General features: G+C 39.2%; 2 protein-coding genes across 3 annotated transcripts; both read right to left on the reverse strand.

The window, feature by feature from the left end:
• Positions 1-1,859: 1,859 nt before the first annotated feature.
• LOC113018874 (protein mono-ADP-ribosyltransferase PARP14-like) lies at positions 1,860-14,585 on the reverse strand. 2 transcript variants are annotated; one of them, XM_026162274.2, is made up of 14 exons: positions 13,743-14,585; positions 13,525-13,649; positions 10,388-11,902; positions 10,067-10,303; positions 9,605-9,829; positions 9,400-9,454; positions 9,092-9,238; positions 8,351-8,413; positions 8,090-8,266; positions 7,754-7,930; positions 7,028-7,642; positions 5,821-5,957; positions 4,417-4,597; positions 1,860-3,974 (listed from the first exon to the last, which is right to left on the reverse strand). In XM_026162274.2, the coding sequence occupies exons 1-14, from the start codon at positions 13,912-13,914 to the stop codon at positions 3,682-3,684; spliced, it is 4,119 nt and encodes a 1,372-aa protein (XP_026018059.2). In that variant the 5' UTR covers positions 13,915-14,585; the 3' UTR covers positions 1,860-3,681. The 2 variants fall into 2 exon arrangements, with proteins under 2 accessions (XP_026018059.2, XP_080147363.1); XM_080291237.1 differs by lacking the exon at positions 9,092-9,238.
• Positions 14,586-15,702: 1,117 nt separating this feature from the next.
• Positions 15,703-22,292, reverse strand: LOC145421238 (protein mono-ADP-ribosyltransferase PARP14-like). Its single transcript, XM_080291248.1, has 7 exons — positions 22,101-22,292; positions 19,009-20,082; positions 18,866-18,917; positions 17,740-18,288; positions 17,141-17,277; positions 16,877-17,057; positions 15,703-16,427 (listed from the first exon to the last, which is right to left on the reverse strand). The coding sequence occupies exons 2-7, from the start codon at positions 20,017-20,019 to the stop codon at positions 16,144-16,146; spliced, it is 2,214 nt and encodes a 737-aa protein (XP_080147374.1). The 5' UTR covers positions 20,020-20,082; positions 22,101-22,292; the 3' UTR covers positions 15,703-16,143.

Consider the following 22,292-nt stretch of genomic DNA (forward strand, 5'->3'; position numbering starts at 1 on the left):
TAAGTCTCTAGAATTATTACCATTGAAAATAATAAACATGCTTGGATTTGTTATTCCGTCCACCAAACTGTCATAACGTTCATCAGGCTGATTGGTGCAAGGCAGAGGCACCTTTATGCTGCTGTTGCCCTGAGTGTAAATACCATTGATGGCTTACAAACACTGTCTGAGAACCATCAGCACCTGGTTTTGAATACCCAGGGCTGGACGAGTAGCTGGCATTTATAGCAAAGTAGGTCTGACCATATACAGTTACTGAAAACAGAAAATAAAAGAGAGACATTTAAAATTTTGGAATTACCAGACATGTACAGTATTTTCCGCACTATAAGGCTCACTTGAAATCCTTAGATTTTTTCAAAAAGCAACAGTGCACCTTATAATTCTGACATAAACGGTAGTAACCAGACCGAAAAGCAGCGCACATTTCGGTGCTTTATTTCGGTGCTTTTTTTTCCTGAGCTGTGATACACTTCTAGCCAATCATTTTACGTTTCCGAGGATAGTAGGCGGGGCCAGGTACGTACGTTCTGTTAGAGCAGAGCTACAGATTAAAAATGCCCAAGGCGAAGCGGTCAAAAGTCTGGCTGTACTTCACAGCAAAATATGCAAACTCAGCAGCCTGCAACAAGGGCTTTAAGCTGATACTGTGATGCTGTCAAAGGAGGTAACACCAAGAATCCGATTAAACAGCTGGCGACGCATAGCGTTTTTTTTAAAAGCCGAGAAATGCGCCGTATTTGATAGCTTGCTGCGAGACCTCACACCGTGCACGTCGGGTGGGTTGCCTGTTATCGGACCCGGAGCAACATCCCCCAAAAACCCGAAGAGGAGATTCCTGGCCCCTAGCCCTGCCAGTGTAGCAGAAATGATGACGGATGATGATGCAGCAGCAGCCATTCTTCTCTGCATGAGTAGCTTCATGTTGTTCGTGTGTAATTTACGTTGAGTAGGCTAACCACGTTATTACATTAATGCATGTAAGGTGAACTAGCAAACATCATCATAGCTATATGCGGCTGTCCTCTTGTTTGATGGCAGATACTCCCTTCACCCTGGCCAAAAAGGCTAAAATGACCAAAGAAAAAGTGGAAAACAGTTAAACATGAGAGGTTTTTGGATAAAGTTTGTGTTTTTTCCATTGTTTAAGCACTGCTTCCAGCCAAGAGTGATGCCATATATGCCCCATAGCTGCAGAAAAGGCACACATTGTTATCTTTTTACAAAAAAAAACAGCTGAACATGAGAGGTTTTTGGACCAATTTTGTGTTCTCCATTCTTTAAGCACCGGTTCGAGCACCGTTCGAGCACCGTTTGAGCACCGGCACCGTTTCAAAAGTACCGATTTGGCACCGGTATCGGATAAAACCTAAACGATACCCATCCCTACTTATAATCGCCTTATGTATGAATTCTGGTTGTGCTTACTGACCTCAAACCGATTTTATGTGGTACACGGCACTTAAAAAACTGTCAAAAAATGTTTTAGTACGACTTTAGTAAGCTACAAAGCCGCACGCCACTTGATGGATTGTCGGAGCATTACAGCTACCGTAGGCAGGTGCCTCACGGAGTAATCTGGGTCCTAAATTCAGTCCGCTTCAGGACCCAAAGTCAAATGACAATGTGACATTTTCTAACCCCCTATCTTCTACCACTGATAGTGTTCTACAGTCCAGAACAGTCCATTTTGCAAGAGAATTTGTGAGTTTGTTCGGTGTTGACTTACTAATTTTGGTCCTGAAGCCAGTCATTTCATCAAGTTTGGGCTGCCGACACCTTTAGTTGGTACTCAAACTGGAACTGCTAGCACTAATAGCTCCCACAGTTTCTGTGCTCGCTGCAACATGTTTTCAGAGTCAAAGTCAAAGTAAACTTTATTGTCATCTCTGCTATATACAGTACAGTATATAGAGAACTGGAGACGACGAGGCTCCAGTTCCATTCAGTGCAAAAGAATAGCAATAAATATAGAGAGTAAGAATAAATATACACTTTCAGACTGAGGTAAGAGGAGTAAATATACACTTTGAAGTAAAAAAGGCTAATAATATTCTAAAATTTACATTACATTACATCTGCATTTAGATAGTAACATAAGGTTAAAGTGCTTGTATGCAAACTCCTTTTTGCACAGTTTGCACAAAACCACACTTTTATCAAGGCTTCCGCCTGCCAGTCTTTTGAAATTAAATTTGCCTTTGACCAGTCCTAGCAACGCGCTTTACTCTGATTCTGGGGGTGTCCAAAACCATGGGCTGCATCCTCCTGAGGACGCATTTGTAGGCCAATTACGTCACAGCCAGGTGACGAAGGCTGTCTAAAACCATAGACTCCTCCAAATGCAGCAGACAAATGCATCCTCCTTTTCCCCAGATTTGGAGGATGAGTCTGGTGTATCCTTCGTGGCCCACCATATCCCAGAATTCATAGCGCGGCCCAGCCCAGCTACTTAGTTTTAATATTACTCTTATTACGCTTTCTGGGTCACAAAATAAATTTTTAATATATTTTCAGGCGAGAATGTAGCTGTGTAATCTTCAAATATCTGCTCGGTTTATCAAGACATCGCATATTTGCAAAAGTGCTCCGACGTTGTTGGAGACGTCTGTTACCCACCAGCTCGATAGCCAGCCGGGAGCTCGAGGGTCACTAGAGCCGTCGAGAACGGCACATCATTTTCAGATCACCGCAGTCTTTCGCTACTCAGGTAAAACGTAATATATAAGTCACTTAGATTACCTAAAAATGTTACTGTTTGGCTTTTTCAGTGTTTTATTTGTTTGTGAGTAAATCGGTTTGGCTGAGATTAAAGTTATTAGATTAGATTAGATTAAATAAAACTTTATTAATCCCTCGGGTGGGTTCCTCCTTAGTTTTCACACAGCTGAAACGAAGAAAACTGAATAAACAGAAGTGTGAGATGGTCAAGAATTTACTCCAGTGCCCTGTTATATTTTAGATAGCAAGGAGCAGACGGCTGAGTTTATTAAACTCCACCGAGACAGCAGTGACGCAAATCTGAAGGCTAGACCATCCAATTTCACAGCCGTTTACTTCCGGCCTACCCGACCTTCTAAAGACCCGGCCCACATAGACCGCAATGGCCGGGTCCTCGGGAGGATGCAGCCTATGGTTTTGGGCACGCCATCTTTGTAGCTCTGATGTGTGCATCAGTGTAATCGGTATACCAGGAAATTGTGCATTAACAAAATTTCTTGTTTGATTGGAATGCAAAGTGCGTTTAAATGCGTTTTTTTTTTTTCAAATTAATTAATCGCAATTAACAAGGAACTGACCTGCCAGCCCATTGTTCCTTCATTGGTGGTAGTTTCAGTCATTATGCAAATGCACTGTTTATAAGGGTTGGGGAAACCTGCAGTCAGCTGAGACTGAAGAAGTCACTTGGATGCGTGACGAAACGTTTCTCCCACTAAAAATGCTACATCCAAATGAACAGAATCAACTTTTTGGGATTTACTTACTTGGATGATTGAGATGTTTGCATAATGCGACCAAAATTCAATTAAAATTATACAGTTTCTATTTTCTGGGTCCTTTACAAATGTAACTTTTCCACACACTTCCAGTTACTACATAAATCTTTATGTAGTTAGAAATATAACTTTAATATTGTTCTTTTTGGACCTTCATATTTCCACAGTAGAAAATACTTTTCCCTTAATCTCCTTTGAATGTGATGAGGTAGTCGGGGTATGCTTGGTTGTCATGGAACACAATATACATGGCAGGGTTATCAATTTTGTCCACTGCGCTATCGAAGCGGTTGTGAGGCTGCTGGCTGTTTCGGAGTGGAAGCACCTTCGTGGTAGCTTGGCCCTGAGTGAAGACGCCTGTGAGGACTCGGGCGACGAACATTAACCGAGAACCATCAGCAGCTGGCTTGGAGTAGGTGGGCTGGGCTGAGTAGCTGGCGTTTACAGCAAAGTAGGTCCCATGACCGTATGCAGTTGCTGAATGTAGGAAGAAAAAAAAGGAATTAGTAATAGGTTATCATATGAGGCGACTTTTGTTGTGATTTGGTGCTATATAAATAAAATTGAATTGAATTGATTTGAATTGATAAAACATGGTGACTTCCAACATATATTACGTAAGTATTGTAAGTCTTGCATTTAATATCCTAAGAGTCCTGTTTGTGTCTATAAATGATGGTTAAATACAACCACATTCAAGACCATAAAATACTTGAAGCAGTCTGCAAATGATCAATCTGTCACCATGTAATGGTGGACCAATATAGACACAATGTCAGAGTGATCAGAGCGGTAAAGACTTACATGTATATGTAAAACCTTGGTGTATAGGAGGTAATAATTTCTAAGACAAAGTCAACATTAGTGATTCGTTTTGAAGCAACAGAAAAATGTTGTCTTGTTCAGTAACAATTATCACCGTTTTGTCCAGCAAAACTCCTGTTGAATCCAGTTGTCATGATGGAGTGGCAGTTTTCCTGGGTCGTCCCGTGGTACAGAGGTTTCTCCGCTGCTCCTCCCTCGTGTGCGTTCTTATCAGAAATGTGCTTCTTCTGGGCTTCATAGGCGCGCCGCAGGTGAACGTTCTGCAAACGTTCAATCTGACAAGAGAGACCGAAGCCAAAGGATCAAAGAGATGCCAAACAAAGCAGTGTGGATATTAATTACATCTGATGGCTTAGTTCATGTCTTTATGGTGGTAACCATAAACTGAGGCATGTGTTTCAGGTATGAGAAGTTTAGATTACAGCAGTGAATAATTAATGACTTTCTTACTGCAAAACTAAAAACTTTAGAAACTTAAAAATTAAAAACACTTTAGAAACATGATATTTCTCAGGTAGGGAGTTTGAATTTTTCATAGCATTTCTGAGCAAATATATTGACATCGGTTCAATGGACCACAGAGATATGGTGGCCGGAAACTGCAAATATCCAACATAGATAGATAAATTGATTGATAAAATAAAATATAATGTATTTATTTTTTTAATGTGGCAATTAATTTGTTGACAGAATGTGACTGATTTCTGTTTTCTTTAATTTCCTGTATTTCTCTTTTTTCATTTTGATTTTAATATATAAATTTACTAAATAAATTAATTAAATCCAATCATGTTTTACGTGTGGACACAAAAGGATCAAAATCACTTTTATTGTTTTTATGTGCAGGTACACTGGTATAGACCCTGCGAGTTAAATTCTTTTGTGCAAGCTTCACAAGCAACAGATGTGTGCAAAATACAATAACATAAGAACAAAGAGAATTATAAGAATGGGAATCTGAGAATTATAAGAATAAATATATGTACAAATATAAGAATGTATGCGCATTACTCAATATGTATACCAAATATGTATGTATACATATATGTGTGTCTGCGTGTGTGTATACATATATATAAAATTAAATAAAGTAAAATATACAAAATTTACAGAGGTTAGTAGGAGAGCAGGTATGTGATGATGCTGCAGTTGCCCCGGGTTACAGGACATTCTTTCTTCATATAGGAAAAAGAAATTCCAATGGAAAAATATTTTTACCATTTTTAGATTAAAAAAAAAGAAATACCTTTTTGTTACACCTTTTATATTACCAAAAAATGTAAATAATGACCACATGCACTGCTGATATAAAGTCTGGTGCACTTAATACAATCCCTGAATGTTAACATGTATCATGATAGCTGACCAGTTAAGCAGACCACATTACAGTCAGTAATGCTCACCAGTTTGCACTGTAATGCCACAATCAACTTTTTCAGCTTGTATGCATGTACTTGTGTATATATGTACTTGTACTTGTGCAGGAAAAGCCACCCACCTTCATCACAGTTTTGGGGACAGTTCGTTTGAAAGCCTCCTTTACTGTGTGATACTCTGCAGAAGAAGTCTCCAGAGAAACCACCTTCATAGTCTCATTGGCAGCCATGGGGTCCCAGTACAGAGGGAAAGTAAAGTCTGAAAAAGACAACATGTTTGTTATATTTTATTAAGTCAGGTAATGTAGTATACACAAGAGAAGACACAGAAGAAACTGTTTTGTTTTGTTGTTGTTGTTTTTTTTTTTTGTAGGATGGCGCATGAAAAGAACAAAAACAGAACTTGTAAGTTTAGGCTTAGACACAGGGTTTTGGCTTCTGTGGGACACTTAAGTATTTCTCTAACTGTGTATTCTTGTTTGTCCTTGTTTTTTTCTCCTGTTCCAAAGTTTTTTCGGTTCATTCTGTGTTTTGGTTTTGGCATTGGACTTAGCTAAGCTCCTTAGTCTTTTGAATTTCCTGTTTTCTGTGACTTTAGTGCTTGCTTTCTTTAACTGATGATAAGTTTGTTAAAGCCCTTTTCTATTCCCATTCTGTTCCTTCAGCTGTGTCTCTATGTTTATCTTCTGTCTCTCTGTCACACTTTCATGTTGTGAGTCTGTCATCTTTTACTTCCTGTTTTACTTTGGTGGTATTTCGTCTCTTGCGCTTCGTGTCCAGTTCTTTCCTCTGTCTCATCAATCTTCCCTTGCCCTTTGTTGTGTTCTCTCTCAGCTCTTTTCCTCTGTGCCTTGTGTTTTCTAAGAAGTTGAAAAAGTATTTTTTCTCCTCTGTTTCTTTGTATTTTTAAGAACTTAGCAATAAAGCTGTCATTGACTTTTACACATTGCATAGATGTTTTAAAATTGGGATTTGGTTCAGTCCAGCCACATATCAGTCTTAACACTGTTTGCTATATTGGTGCCCTTCTGACACCAATCTAACACTGCTTTGCAATGCAATTTGAAATCAGCAGATAAGGAGAGACTTTAATATTTCTGATATTGAAATTTTGACATTTCCTGTTTCAAAACTGTTTACTGTTACTGTCATTCCTCATAGTGACTTTTGCAACTATTTTTACAAGTACATTTTTTAATACTTTTTTAGTATAATTATTTCTTTCAAAACCTTAACATTTGTTTATTGAAGTTTATATTACTCTCAAGCATCAAACTCCAGTATCAGTCTGGCTCATTTTTGTAACATCTCTGAGAACTATCTACTCACCTGGAAGATTCTCAAGTCGTTTCAGCTTTGTCGCCTGTCTGCTCAGTGGTCGTGTGGCCACCATTGCCTGTACATCAACCTCCCATATAAGTCCCTGTGCATCTGTTATTCCTTCTGTTAATTCGTTTTTTTCCAATTGGTGATTAGCTGATTTGGGAAGTCTTTCCCAGTTACCATTATTTGCCAGGATGCACCAAACCACTTTGTTGTAAACATCCTCCTCCTCCCTCACTCTCACCTCTCTAGTGAGGGTCATGTACTGACACTGATTCATTTTCTGCATAACCCAGGTGATCCCGTCTTTTAGCCCGCTCACTGTTAGGGCGCCAGACTGATCAGTTTGCATGAATAGACCTTCAGACTCCACCAGCTCCTTCAGCTCCATCATGTCATCCTGGTTGAGGAGTTCCAGTTCCTCCTTTGAGAAGGTTTTACTGGAGCACTGCGTCTGATATTGATGCTTCAGCTTTTCCATGGCATCATCAATGTCCGTTCTGGAAAAACCCAGAAATGTGAAGACAGACTGCTGACTTGTGGAGCTGATTTGGAGACTGCTGAGGTATGCACTCACACTAGGAGCAGACTGTTGTTGCTGTTGTTGTTCTTGAAATGACACTGGAAGGTGGATCAAACAAATAAGTAAAATAATTTTTAATCTGCTTTTATTTTAAAAATCACTACACTAAATAACCACACAAGATGGCACTTTGTGAATATTTCTGTCACCTCTGTTGATGACAGCTGGGGAATACATCTGCATCGCTTCCTCTTTAAAAGCCAAGAAGACATCGATCTTAATCAGGACGAGGCGGATGTTGGTGAGGCTGTTCATTGATGATGTAGAAGACTTGATCCCTTGAAGAATGGCTCCTGCCACAACAGCAGGGTCCAACTCACCAGCACCTGGAAAAACACCACTTGCATTTAGGGGTGCGTGCGTGTGTGTGTGTGTGTGTGTGTGTGTGTGTGTGTGTGTGTGTGTGTGTGTGTGTGTGTGTGTGTGTGTGTGTGTGTGTGTGTGTAGCACAATAAATTCTTAGAATGCCAAAAAAAAATACTTACCAGCACAAATGGCCGGAATTGCCACAGAGCTGTATTTATACCATTCACAATAGTAAATGATATCACACACAAGTTGTTCAATAAGGGCTTCATCTCTTTGTCCACATACATGAAAAATTGCTTTACAGGGGAAGTTTCCAGACTGGGTCACATAAATTTCTCCTCGGTCCACTTTTGCTGCACAGAAAGTGACACAGGAAGCATGAGTGAGAGTCAGATAAGTAAGATAAGAAGATAAATAGCTGCTTCTCTTTTTCTCACCTGCTTTCAGTTCAGTTTCCACCTGTGGTCCAGCTACAGTTAAGATGTCTTTGCATACCCCATCTTAGAAGGAGAAGAAAAAGAATAAAAAATTAATGAATACATAAATCTGGACCTAGTAACAACCTTAGATGTATTTTTTACATTAGTTTCATTGCAATCATTCAAATAGCTGTGGACAAATCTCAATCAATTTCAACTACTCTAAGACAGATGCATGCAGTGTAATATCAGACATTCTACCCATTTGATTTCTTAGTTTTGATTCCTCTGACAGTGACTCAAGCCACATGATCTGTTTCTATTTCACAATCAATCTACACGTATTTATAGGAAATGCTGCTGAATTTGCCTGATCCGCACTTGGACAAAAAATGTGAAACTACAACCATGATAGGTACGAGATATAAAATACAAAATGTAAACTAGTAGTTAGTTTTGCAGCCACATGCACATTAAATGTAAAGTATAAGTAACTGACTAATTACATACATTGTGGGACCATTACTACTTGTGCTCATTTCATGATGTGCCAGTTCATAAGTATATGCCAAATGAAAACTTCAATCTTCAAAGATTACATTCAAATATACATCCCCATTTCTGAGCAAATATTCATAAATAGCTGTCTGCCTTTGGCATCCACAGAGAGCTATGCTACCATTGTGGTTAAAAATAACTTTACAGTTACAGGGTGAACATCCTGCTCACTACGCCTTCCTGCCTTTGTGTTTCACCTACCAAGGTTAAAATTTTGGAAGTCTGTTGTGTTCACCACAGCATCTGTAGTCTCATTAGTGATGTCACCAAACACCACATGTAGTTTAACTCCTCTTTCCAGTATCATGACAATGTCATCTAGGTCACTGGTGAGGGACCTGAAGATTGCTGAGATGAAGAACACCACACATTAGATTTTGTCTGAAATTTATTCTGATACTGAGGGTGCTGATGAAGATGGTAAAATATGACACTGGCTGAATGGTTTTTATCTGCTCACTATGCATCAATGTCACATACTGAAGACAGTATGAGTAGTGCTAGTTTACCTTGGCCTCCCTGGTTCATATTTAAGCTGAGCTGTTTGTAGACATCATGGTAGCACTGTAGATAAAAACACAGAATAACACGATAAAGAATTGATGCATGGTCAGAACAGCCCTGTTTTTGTTTTTTAAAGTGCTTTATAAATTAAGTGATATAGTATGATATGCATGTTACATGTCAGATCAGGACATATCGATTGACACTGACCGCCTCAGAATCAGGGTAACCAGGTTTAATCACAATGTGGATGTTTGTAAGAGATCCAGAAGATGCAGATAATCCAAACTGGTGAATGATGTCGGTCAACACTTGAATAGCTTCTCTCAGCGGGTATTGTAAAACAATTCCTGGCCCAATGATTGGAATGGCCACTGAACCCAAATTCAGCTGTGCACAAAGCTCCAGACACTTCTTCAGACCGCTACCAAGAGCCTGCAAATCAAAAGTTATATATTTTTAAACTATGATACAGTTAGATTTCATTCTATAAGTTTGTGCCATATAACATCAAGTTATTCCAAACTACTATACACAGACTATACACAGAAATGGTACTTTATTTAATTTCATGAAACTTTACCAATCCCAAAGGAAATTCATTCATGTACTTCTAAAGGTAAATGAATTTGATCTTTTCCATCACTATAAGTATTATGTCCTCAATTTTACCTGAACGCTCTTTCCTCTTACTCCGTCCCAAGGCAAGCACTCAATGAAGAAAATCTTGGAGCAGCCCAGAGATGGAGGTGCATCAACCAGCTGAACATCACCAGGGGCGAGGGCACAACTGGCTAAGACTGAATCAAACTTTAACTTTAATACATTCCCAGCTTTGGCCAACAAATTGTTGCCAATATTTGTAGAAGTCAGCTGCTTGTTGAGCATGGGGACCACCAGAACATCCACCTGCAGAAATCATTTTGAATAACATGAATGTTGATATTTTATTTTGGGATTATGGGAAATAGAATTGAATGGAAATAATCAAACCTGTTCATTTTCTAAACTGCTGAGTTTGATCTTCAGGTTTGTTCTGTTGATTGCAGAGTTTCCAACTGTGCTGTACATGCTGCTGCTGTAGCTGAGAGATCTAGGTGTGTCGCTGAGTCTGCTGGTGTTTCGTGGTCTTTGCACGTTTGGGGTGGCTGCAGTTTGCTTCTCTCGGATAATGACGTGACAGGAACCCTCTATCAGCTCTTTAGTCACTTTACCCTCTTCCTGGAAGTACTGCTGAGCCCCTGGTCCATCTAGAGTCAAAGTGTCTACTACAACACTGTCTAGAGTTGATGTTAGGGCCTTCTTGACCTCCTGAACATGACATCGAGGACCAGACACAAACAAACAAGGATTTGGAAAATGTGAGGCTTGTAAGGTCACCTTGGTCTGCTTCATGCCAATCAAGTCTAAGATTTTATCAAAACAGTAGACAGTGTCATGATGAAGCAGATTGATGGTTTCTTGAGTTGAAACTTGATTCAACTGGAAGTCATGAAGAACTTCATTGAGCTTGGCCACATTTTCACTGAAGCCCACCAGTCGGACTTTGGTTGTTGAGGTTCCCCTGGCGCCTGGCATGTAGCTGATGTCCACTCTGAACTCTCTACTGTTTGCCTCGTTCTTGGCTTTCGTCAGAATTTCTTTCAACCCGTTGAGATCTATTGCACCCTGCAGCTGTACAGTGGTCACTTTAAGGTCTCTCATTACTGCTGCCTCGGCCTCATTCAGAGCATCAGAGGACAAACTGGACAGAACCACATCTGCACCCACCTCAAAGAAAACAGGGTTTCTGAGGCTCTGCTGGAAGCGAGTTTGGTATTTTGGGATGGCATCACTGGTCTTCATGAAGGTTAGCAGAGCTGTAGGGAACTTAACGCTCTTCTCCTTTACGTTCTTAATCAGTTCAACCAGTTTTGCAGCTCCTGACTGCACCTCTTTGTCAGGGCCCTCCAAAGTGATCATGGCACTACCTCTGATGATTGTAACCTCTGGACAATTAGCACGCATTTCTCGATTGAAGTCTTCTTCTATGAGCTTGAAGTTCTTCTCCACAATTGGCACTTCCTTTTTGGTGGGTAGGCTTTTTTCCAGAATTGCAATCTTCTCCTTCATGGCATCAACCTCTCCTACAACCACAGCATAGCCACTCTCTGTGTAAACTTTGATATCATCTGTCTTAAAGGCCGAGTCCTGCAGTACCATTTTCATCTGTTTTGGCTCAAGTACATGAAAACAGTTGTAGGTCTCGGTGAGCTGAACGAAGACCTGATCCACCTGATACTCCCATTTCTCTGCAGCACCACCAAAACCTCCTCCTGGACCCTTGTCAACCTCCCCTCTAACCAAAACCTCCTCTTCATCAAAATTTAGCTCCACTGTGCAGCCGATTGACGACAGTTGTTTTTCAAAAAATTTGTATGCTTTACAGTTGTCTCTCAGGAAAAACATCAGGAAAACATCTATCCTGAAAGTCTTCTCAAGACCCTTTATGTTTGGGTTTGTTGAGGTCTAAAAGACGGAAAGAAATCAAACAAATCTGTGAGTTTATGCTATAAGATATGCTACTTATTGTGTACCACATAGGTCTGGGCAGTAAGTCAAAAATGAATCATAACCCTCTTTCAAAACCTCTAATTGACGTTATCTTTGCCATGTCATGTATTTTATTTCTTTTCTCTTTACACTTATTAATACTTCACCCATTATGTACTATCTCTGCTATGTCCAGTCTGTGGCATGACAACCATCATAGAGGAAACTTGAAACGCCGAGCCCAATGCCCAATTGACTTTAGTAAACACAACATCAATCAAAAAGAAGAAAACTATGAGAAAATACCAAAAATATCTCAGCTTTAGTGGTTCAGCATATTTACAGCACAAACCTAGTTTGTGTGTCATTGCGTTCAATTAATCATGATTTTTATTTAAAGTCATATCGCACAGCCCTAGCACCTCAACATCCATCCAACATCCAAACACCATTTTAATCACCGCCTCTTAAAAAAAGACAAGTATAAGTATTTGTTTCCTAAATAAACTCGTTTCACAAAAAACTGGATTTCACAGCAGTTGCCAGTGGTACAGATTCATACAGTCCTATGTAGATAAAACATATTGACATTAACATTAACATTTCTGTTAATATGTTTTTGTTTTTCTTTGTTATGTCTGACTATGACACTGTCTTATAACAGAAATACACCACAACCCTGTTTCTAAAACAATTAGGCTATTGTGTACAATGTAAATGAAAGCAGAATGAAATAATTTGTGAATCATTTAAAACATGATGTTTTTTGTTTTGTTTTTTTTTATCTGTGTGCTAGTTTAGTGGCCAGACTGCTTTGAGCTGATAGGAAAGAAAAAGTAACTCAAATGACAACTCATTACAATCAAAAACTAACAGCAAAGATATAAAGCAGTACTGAAGTCTTACTTGGTACTATCAAGGTGAAAGTAAAGTGTCCCATGAGTGTATCACCATCTTGCTTGTTGTCACCCATGTTCTGAAAAGCATTATCTTTGATGGTATGGAGGTGGAGTGACATACATGGCATGGGTTACTTACTTGTCTACAAAGGCTTTAATGCAAAAGCATGCTGTGCTATCCACATGATGTATTTTTCAGGGAAGGGCTTGATTTTTTAAACACTAAACTACACTTATATTTTAAACTTTGTATCAAAAGCAAGACTCATAAGTTAAAGAAGCCTGAGAACTGTCAGCCACTGAAAACATCTGAGGCATAATAATAACGATGAATAACAAAGATGGCACAGCAAAAGTGGAGCAAACATATACTTCCATAACTAAAGTGGCTGGTGTGTCTATTGCCCAAATGTTGTAAAAAGAGGAAGTGATACATCACTGATATTCTTCTAAAACAACAAACACATTCTGTAAATTTGTCCCTGACATCGAATTTTACTATTTAGAATGTATTCTTTGCAGTATTTGCAATGTGTTTTAAATATTTTACAATGATCTGTTTTTGTCAATATTGTCCTCAGCGGTCCAACTTTCCCTGGAGGCTAACTCCTCTAAAACTGGTTTCGCAACATTATCCGGCTCTGACGCTGAGTTTTTACTGTAACCAAAAGTCATGTTTGAAAGAGCAGTAAACTGTACCAGTGATTGGCTTGGCGATGGCTGGTCAGAGGTCTGTTGCGAATTTGTCCTGCTCACGGTCAGCCGCACTTCTCCACTCGGAAGAGTGATGGTGTGAAACTTCCTCTGCAAAACTCTCTCTTGATCTGTAAAACATCCATAAACAGAGTCACTGAAACAGCCTGCAATTAAACACAAATCCCCCCAAAAAATATTTTACAAATAACCGACTGTCCTACCTTCTTTTTCCTTGAAACAGATTTTATAAACGCTTCCTCCGAGTTTTTCTACATTACCGCAGTCGCCACCCCCGGAGTCTCGCCTTTTCTGAAAGTATCTCCTCACTTTCTCCTTCTCTCTGTCTGTAAAGTCAGTGGCTTCAAAAAACAGTGGATACGGATATTGATCCATTTTATCTGCAATTCTACACTAACATGAGAACTTTCAGCCCGTCTAAAACTTGGTTGTACCGCTCTGTGAGTGCCTGTTTTTGTTTCACTTTCACTTTTCAAGTATCGCATCCTCATACTTAAACTCATACACCCAGCAATGCAAAAAGTCCGCATTTAATTTTCAGGGGCTTTTCAGCTCACCTACCTACTCTGCAGGTACTTTACAGGGTGTTTCAGCTGTCAGAGTATAACTCTAAATCATATTTATGTCTTAACATGGTTTTGAGAAAGACATTTTACCAGTAATTATGTGAGCTCTGTCATTAACTCAAGCTTTAAAACATCAAAGAGAATTCTACAGATATGGCTTTTACTAAGAAGGAGGTAAATAAGCTCAGGAGATTTGTGGCAGTGACTGATTCATGTGATGAGGTCCTTTATGGGCAGATGTCATGCAGTGAACAATAGCATACATTACATTGATTCTTTAAACAAGGGTGTAGGAGCCATTTTTGGGTTAATACCTTATGTGGCCGCTAGAGGTCACCTTTTTCTGTTTTGTTCATGTAAAGGTATTTAAGGTAGACGCACGTAATCGGCGTCAGGTGTGTCATTAATTGTAAGAAGGCAAACAGTTTGAGACCGCTGCGCTGTTATGTTAAGATGATATGGGAATAAAGACCAAAAAGGACAAGATAAGAACTACTGGAGTTATTGGACTGTTTACTTAATTCATATGTACCAGTGACATCGCGTCACCCCCGTTAACGACCACCTCAGTCGCTTCAACCGTAGGCTTAGCCTCTACAGTTAGAGAAGTGGCATCAGTTTGTTAAGATCAAATTGCTGAACAAATTATATAAATATGTTAGATTTTTCATTCTCAAAGAGTTTATTTTAAGAGCAAACAGTATATGTAAAAATTCACAGGGCAAAAAAAGCATTGTTGATTTAATACATTTTAAAAACACTTAAATTTTCATAAAGCTACAGCTACTAAACAAACTCCAAATCTTTTATTATTCACTGCTGAGGAAATTAAACATCTTTCACTTTAGTGTGAAACACTACAGTTACTTTTGTGCTCATTTTGGTAAGTCATCAGTTACAGATTTGTCTTGGTCTTCCACAGTGTTCTTCCACATTCTCACATGTAGCTTCAAGTGGTAATCTACAAATATCTAAAGCTCAGAATCCAAACTTTAGAGTCCAATTGAAGTTAGCTTAGTTTATTATGCATTAACAAATAATGACACAGTTTTTCAACATATGGTTTGAATAACATTATTGAAATGCTCATATTTTAGATGTAAATTAACAGAAAGACCAGAGACCTGACATAAATTATAATTTGAACTGTCTCGACATCAACAGTGATCTGTGCCTCTTTAAATATGTCCTTCCCATTCAAAGGTGCTTCAGCAGCCCCGCCTACAAGGGCTGGGAAAATCCAGACTGCGCTGTGGCAGAAGTAGTAACACAAAGTTACACTTGGCCTGTCTTGAGCAGCCAGTTTTCTTTAAATTTAAGTTCAGGAATTTAAGCACAGAGACTTTTGAAGATGGATTTATTTGCTATTTAATGTTGTGTGGTTGAGCGACTAATTACTTCTCCAGTTTTTCCACAGAGTGACTATTTCATTGGCTGTTCAGTTAATAGTGAGTTGTATAAGAAGATAATAAGAATAACAATAAGAAGATTCCTTTTATCAGAAGAGTCAAAATGTTGTTCAACACAAAACAGCAGCCATGTTGCAAAGCAAGCTGCTGTCTGCACTCACTGTTTAATTTAATTCAATTCAGTTCAGTTCAATTCAATTCAGTTTTATTCATATATAACACCAAATCACAAAGGTCGACACTTCACATCGTAAAATAAAGACAATAATAATGCAGATATAAAGAAAAACACACAAACATCAGACAAGTGCTATGAGCAAGTGCTGACAATGCTGACCGAGAGTGGGAAGGAAAAACTAAAGCGTAACTAAAGGAGGATTGAGGGTCATCTGCACTAAACATATGCTTTACCAAAAATTGAGGTTTTAAGCCTAATCTTAACCCACACTATTTTAAATATCCCAAGAACCAAAAGTAAGCCTGCAGTCTGAGAGCAAAGTGCTCTATAGAGGTGATACGGTACTATGAGGTCTTTAACATAAGATGGGGCCTGACTATTCAAGTTACTGATGGTAATGCTGTGTTGAAAATGTATTAGCTGTATAGGAAATATTCCCCATGATGAAGCACTAACAGAAGGTAATGAGGTAATCTGGATAAGCCTGGTTATCATTGAAAATAATAAACATGCTTGGATTTGCTATTTGGTCCACCAAACAATCATAACGGTCATCGGGCTGATTGCTGCGAGGCGGAGGCACCTTCATGCTGCTGTTGCCCTGAGTGTAAACACCAGTGAGGACTCGGGCCACAAATACTCTCTGAGAACCATCAGCAGCTGGCATTGAATAGCCGGGGTTGGCTGAATAGCTGCCATTGACAGCAAAGTAGGTCCCCTGACCAAATAAGGTTGCTGAAAACAGAAAATAAAAGAGAGACATTTAAAGTTTTGGAATTATCAGACATTTATATCACTTCTCAGGTTAGATGTCTTTTTTACGTTTGAAAAATTCAAAGATCTTGTTAGGTGGTTTAAAAAACACAACACAATCCTCTGAAAATGGTCAGGTACAAGGACTGTAAATTTGTGAAAAAGCAAATGTCTGGAAAACAACCCTAAATATTACAAGAAAAAATGGCTGCTTGGAAGCAAAATATAAAAACATGAAGGGTAGGTCAAAACATTTGCAGAGCACTGTAATGTTCTGTATTAGAAAATAAAAAAAGAATATCAACAAAATAAAGCAACAGTGACATCAAATGTTATAACATTATTATAGGATATTTTCTATGCACTGGTGTTCTATAAACAGAATCAGGTGATCATACTGATTAAAGTTGATTGGATCAAAGGATAATTACCATGTTTCCCAGAAAAACTCCTGTTGAATCCATTTCTTATGATGGACTCACAGCTGTCCTGACTCGTCCCGTGATATAGAAGCCTTTCACGTGCTCCCCCTTCCTGTCTGTTCTTTTCAGAAAGCTTCTTCTTTTGCACTTCGTAGCTTTGCCGCAAATGGACATTCTGCAAGCGTTCAATCTAACACAAAAGAACAAAATGTTCAGCTGTTCAAGTTTCCTGTTCAACACAGTTAACTTAGATTTCTGGTAAAAACCACCCACTTTCAATATATTCTTCTGAACTGTTTGCGTGAAGGCCGCCTTTACTTTGAGGTACTCTGAAGAGGAAGGCTCCAATGCAACCACTTTTAGATTTTCACCACTAGCCATATTGTCCCAGTACAAAGGAAGAGTAAAGTCTGGAAAAAGTTAGACCAGTTAACCAAAGAAGATTAAAAAAAAATGTTTCTAAAATTATTGTTTCCAAAGACAAACAAATCAAGACAAAATCCATACTGAAACTGTCATAAATCCTGAGTGCAGCGCAATCAGACATAATCTCACAGAGGGCTTCCAGAAAAGGTAAAAAACGAAGGCGTATATTTTGTGCACTACATAAACTGACCACATGGAGTAACAAAGGGCTTGCTTTGCTCACATGAACACTTTTTAAAATAGTGATCGGGGAAATTAACATGAACTTTAAAAATAAAGAAATGCATAGACAAAAGGAAATCATGATTAAAAATATGTCAAGGAGCTCTAGCTCAGATCATAAATCCCATTAAAGTATTTTATCACCACTCTAATGTTTGTAAGTCTTTTGACATTTAAGATGTGCTAATTAGGACTCGACAGCTTTTCCAGACCACTCTTCTCACCTGAGTGATTCTCCAGTCGTTTTAGCTTGGTTTTTCTAGCTAACCGACTTCTGGCTTCCATCTTCTGCAGATCCACGCTCCACATGTTTCCGTGTGTGTCCACTATCTCTTTCTTGATATCATGCTCTAGGTTATAATTATCTGTTTTGGGGAGCCTTTCCCAGCTACCATCATATCCCAGGATGCACCACGCCACACAATGGTACAAATTATCCTCCTCCCTAACTCTGACTTCTCTCCGTAGACGAGCAGCAGCGTGAAGCATCTGTATCAGCTCGGTGACCCCATCTTTTAACCCGCTGACTACCAAGCCTCCATCTCCACTCTGGTCCTGCTGTACATGCAAACCCTGGGCCTCCACTAGCTTCTGTAGATCCTTTATTTCATCCTGGGTGAAGTCTGCCAACTCCTCCTTTGTCATTTTTTTTGTGGAGCAGTGAGCCTGGTACAAATCTTTTACCTTCTTCATTGCATCATGGACACTCTTTTTACCAAGGCCCAGGAACAGGAAGATGGACCGCTGATGAGTAGTACAGAGGACACTCGTGTCTGTGTTAAAACAAGTCAAGCACTGATAGGTTATAAAAACACATCAACAGGATTCTGATAAACAGGAACTTGATGTTAACATTCATCAAACTACTTGTGTTACAACAGAAGGAAACATCTGTATTATTTGGTGTTTAAATATTTAAAAAAAAAAACATCTACTGCAAAAATATAACTGAATAGTCTTCATGAACTTGTCCTTGAATAGTTCCCCTTTTCAATTGCATCTATGCATTTTAAGAGTTTTATGCTGGCCTGTTTGTATACCTCCCTCATTTTTAACTCCTAGCCCGTTTTTGAACTTTGTATTTGTCCCTTTTTGTTAGTCTCATGTATAATTTCTAAATAAAAAGCTATACTCAAGCAAACTTGGACTGCCTCTTTGTTCTGCTGTTAGGTCACTGGCTCTTTTAGTCAGTATGTTTTGCTGATAGCACTTTGCATCTTTATTTTGACTGTTGAGCTCCTGCAGATTACAGTATTTATACTTTTACTTATCTAAATAACCTTTATGCTTCCATTTGTTTTGTGCTTTACATCTACCTTAGTTTACTTAACTCAATAGCTGTTGGTATACCTTGGTTTTCCCGTTTCATGCTCAAGTTGTTTTTGTAGGAGGCACCGTAAACCTGCAAATACAAATGCATGCAGTAAACACCATCTTTTTATGACATGTGTTGTTATCGAACTGTTAATAGAATAAAATAGAAATAATCTAACCTGTTGAACCAAACTGCTAACATCAACATATGGGATTGTTGTGGTATCCAGAGTCCTCATGGACCTTCCAGTAATCAAAGTTTGGGGTGTGATAGTAAGTGACTTGCTGGCATATGCTTTTGTGCTCACATTTGGGGTGACTACAGTTTGCTTTTCTTGGATGATGACACAACAGGAGTCCTCTACCAGCTCTTTACTCACTTTACCCTGAGTCTTGAAGTACCGCTGAGCCCCTGCTCCATCCAGACCCAAAGTTTCTATTGTCAGACTGGTTAGAGCTGACGTTAGGGCCTGTTTGGCCTCCTGAACCTGGCATCGGGGTCCAGATAGAGACACATGTGGATTTGGAACATGTGAGGCTCTTAAAGGAACCTTGGTCTGTTTCATGCCAGTCAGGTCTAAGATTTTATGAAAACAGTCAACCATTTCAGGATGAAGCAGAGAGATTTTTTCTTGAGTTGTAACTTGATTCAACTGGAAGTCGTGAAGAACATCAGTGAGCTTGCTCACATTTTCACTGTAGCCCACCAGTCTTACTTTGGTTGTGGCAGATCCATTAGATCCTGGGACAAAGCTGATATCCACTTTGAGCTCATGAACGTTCTCTTTGTTCTTGGCTTTCATCAGGACTTCTTTCATCCTGTCAAGATCTGGAGATACCGCTGCATTTCCCTGCAGCTTCACAATCTCCACACTCAGATCGTTCACCACAGCTGCCAGAGCCTCATCCAGGTCAGCAGAGGACAAACTGGACAGAACCAGATCTGATCCCACTTCTATGAAAACAGGATGTCTAAAGTTTTGAAAGAGAGTCTGGTACTTGGAGATGGCACGGCTGGATTTGATAAAAGTCCTCAAATCTGCTGGGAGCTTGACTCTCTTTTCTGATATTTGCCTTATTAGTTCCTCAAGTTTAGTAGCTCCTAGCTGCTCCTCCTCGTCACTGCTTTCCAAGAACATTGTGTTCCTTTTCCCTCCCATGATTGAAGCCTCTGGCCAATGAGTGCACATGACTCAGTGAAACTCTTCTTCCAGTTTGAACTGCTTCTCCTTCAAGAAATCTTTAGTAAAAATCTGGTGGAAAAAAAGTACTGGATTTCAGAAATGTAATGTACAAAGAATAAATTTACATTTCTGTAAATCTGTCAAGTACTATCTAGTCAAAATGAACATCCATTGGTTTTAATTTTGAACTCCAGTATGAACACAAATCCCCCAACCTGAGGATCACCACAACACAACACAACAGAGCTACACCTTAGTTCACAGATTCACTTTGTCTAGGCTTTATTTCTGAGATTTCACACAACCCAGGATTCAAATCATGAATACATAATGGGCTTGGATTTACATCATTTTGAATGAAATGTGCTCTATTTGGAAGCAGCAGGGCCCCCTCCCCTTTCGACAGGTTGTGTGTGAGACTTTAAATCATCAAACTGTAAAATATACATTTTAAATTGTTATTAATCCCTTTACCCCTGGTCCTAAATTTTTTTTTTATTTATTTTTTTACTCTTCTTATATTTGTTGTTTGTTTACTTGCACTGCTGTAACTGGAGCCTTGTCGTCTTGTCTCTCTACTGGACTGTATGTAGCGGAGATGACAATAAAGTTTACTTTGACTTCAGCAGCGAGCAGGCGCACCGAGGGCTCTCGCACTCGCGTATAGAATTTCGAAAAAACATCGGTGCAAATTATAAGTCTGTATCATAATGTCTGGTGTTTTCGTGTTTGTTGTTTTGTTTTTATTTTATTTTGCGAGTTGGTTATTAGATGCTGCTCCCGCATCCCCGCCCTCTCCTCCCTGTGCCGCAAGCAGCAGGCGCACCTCGCAAACAGAGGGCGCCCTTACTCCCAGCAAATGGGCGATAGAAAACCGATCGGTGCCTATGACATTCCCAATATGCGCTGGCTGATATCGGGGCAGCGTGAGTACGAGCAATTTTTTTTTTTTTTTTTTTTTTTTTGCCGATGCCCGTGAATCCGCCCCCCACCTCGATGCCGCACCGGACAACCGTCCGTGTGCTGAATGTGCTGTTATTATGTGTGTAAATTATTTTTAAATATATCAGCATACATTACAAAATTTAAAGGTCGGTGTTACATTGTTGGTTACCGGTGGCTGATGGTTGACGTGAGGATTTAATATTTTGAAGAAAATTAGTCTGACACTTACTTTGATCAGGCTCTTTACACGGAAGTGTGTTTGGTTTTGCACTTTATAAAGGAAGTGCAAAACCAAACAACCCTCCCCTTTTGTAGAGCGGAAACAAGTCCAAGTTAAAGCTAGACTGAAACTGCAAAGCATTTTGCTGACTGTGGTACTGGCAGTGACTGGTTATAACCACAAATCATGAAATACCATGAACTTTATCTTCTGTTTGTTTTTCTGTCTTTGGATGTGGACGATCCCTTTACCTTCACTTTACATTCACCTTTATTGGGCCACCCTTCTTAATCTTTAAATTCTGGTGTTTTCAGTCTCATTGCCACAGGTGTATAAAATCAAGCGCCTAGCCATGAAGTCTGCCTTTACAAACATTTTTGAAAGAAATTGCTCTTGTGTCATTGTAAAAAGGACATGGAAGTGAGCATGGCGTTGTGACAGGATGTCACCACGGCAACAGGTTAGTTTATGAAATAACCTGCTGGGATGGTGTCTATCCAACCCAGCAGGATAGACCCGTTTCCCAAATGTAGTTTTTATCCGGTGGGGGAACTACCAGAAAGAAACGCAAGTGTAGCCATAGTAAAACCTTGGGAACTACTACTTTGTTTTTGTTATTGCATGGTGTAGATATGGAAGTGACAAAGAATGATTGTAAGTAGATCATAAATGAGCTATGTTTATTGTTATTCATTGAGGTAATTAGAGAAATTACATAAAAATAGAATATATTTATCCTTCACATGATGCCTAATCTCTTACATTTACTTTGTGAAAGAAAGTTTCTACTCTTTTTACTGACCTCTCAGCATTAGTTTCATGTCTGACACTGTCCCCCATAAACATGACCCAGATTGTTTGTTGGCTAGTTAAGACAGAGTTTTTACACATAACACAATTTAAGCACACTGGGATTCCTTACCTTCTTTTCCACTAATTCCATATTCAAATCCCTCAGAAGGCCAACTTCTTATTTTGATGTTTTCTCTCCCTTTGATCTGATTATAAAGTACAATAATGGCATTTTACCTACAATACCTACAATATCTACAATATGTTTTATACAAGTCCTCTATATCTTACGTCTCCATAGACCACATTCCTGAGAAAGCAT

Source organism: Astatotilapia calliptera, chromosome 3 (assembly GCF_964374335.1).
Source record: "Astatotilapia calliptera chromosome 3, fAstCal68.1, whole genome shotgun sequence".
In the NCBI taxonomy this organism is placed as follows: domain Eukaryota; kingdom Metazoa; phylum Chordata; class Actinopteri; order Cichliformes; family Cichlidae; genus Astatotilapia; species Astatotilapia calliptera.

Excerpts from the sequence above, each read along its gene's own strand:
- LOC145421238 (XM_080291248.1), bottom strand. The coding sequence starts at position 20,019 with ATGTGCACTCATTGGCCAGAGGCTTCAATCATGGGAGGGAAAAGGAAC. Across the intron at positions 18,918-19,008 it reads TTAGCAGTTTGGTTCAACAG|GTTTACGGTGCCTCCTACAA; the intron begins GTTAGATTATTT and ends TTGTATTTGCAG. Across the intron at positions 17,278-17,739 it reads ACGACTGGAGAATCACTCAG|ACTTTACTCTTCCTTTGTAC; the intron begins GTGAGAAGAGTG and ends AACTTTTTCCAG.
- LOC113018874 (XM_026162274.2), bottom strand. The coding sequence starts at position 13,914 with ATGGATCAATATCCGTATCCACTGTTTTTTGAAGCCACTGACTTTACA. Across the intron at positions 8,267-8,350 it reads GGAAACTGAACTGAAAGCAG|CAAAAGTGGACCGAGGAGAA; the intron begins GTGAGAAAAAGA and ends CTTTCTGTGCAG. Across the intron at positions 4,598-5,820 it reads TCCCCAAAACTGTGATGAAG|ATTGAACGTTTGCAGAACGT; the intron begins GTGGGTGGCTTT and ends CTCTCTTGTCAG.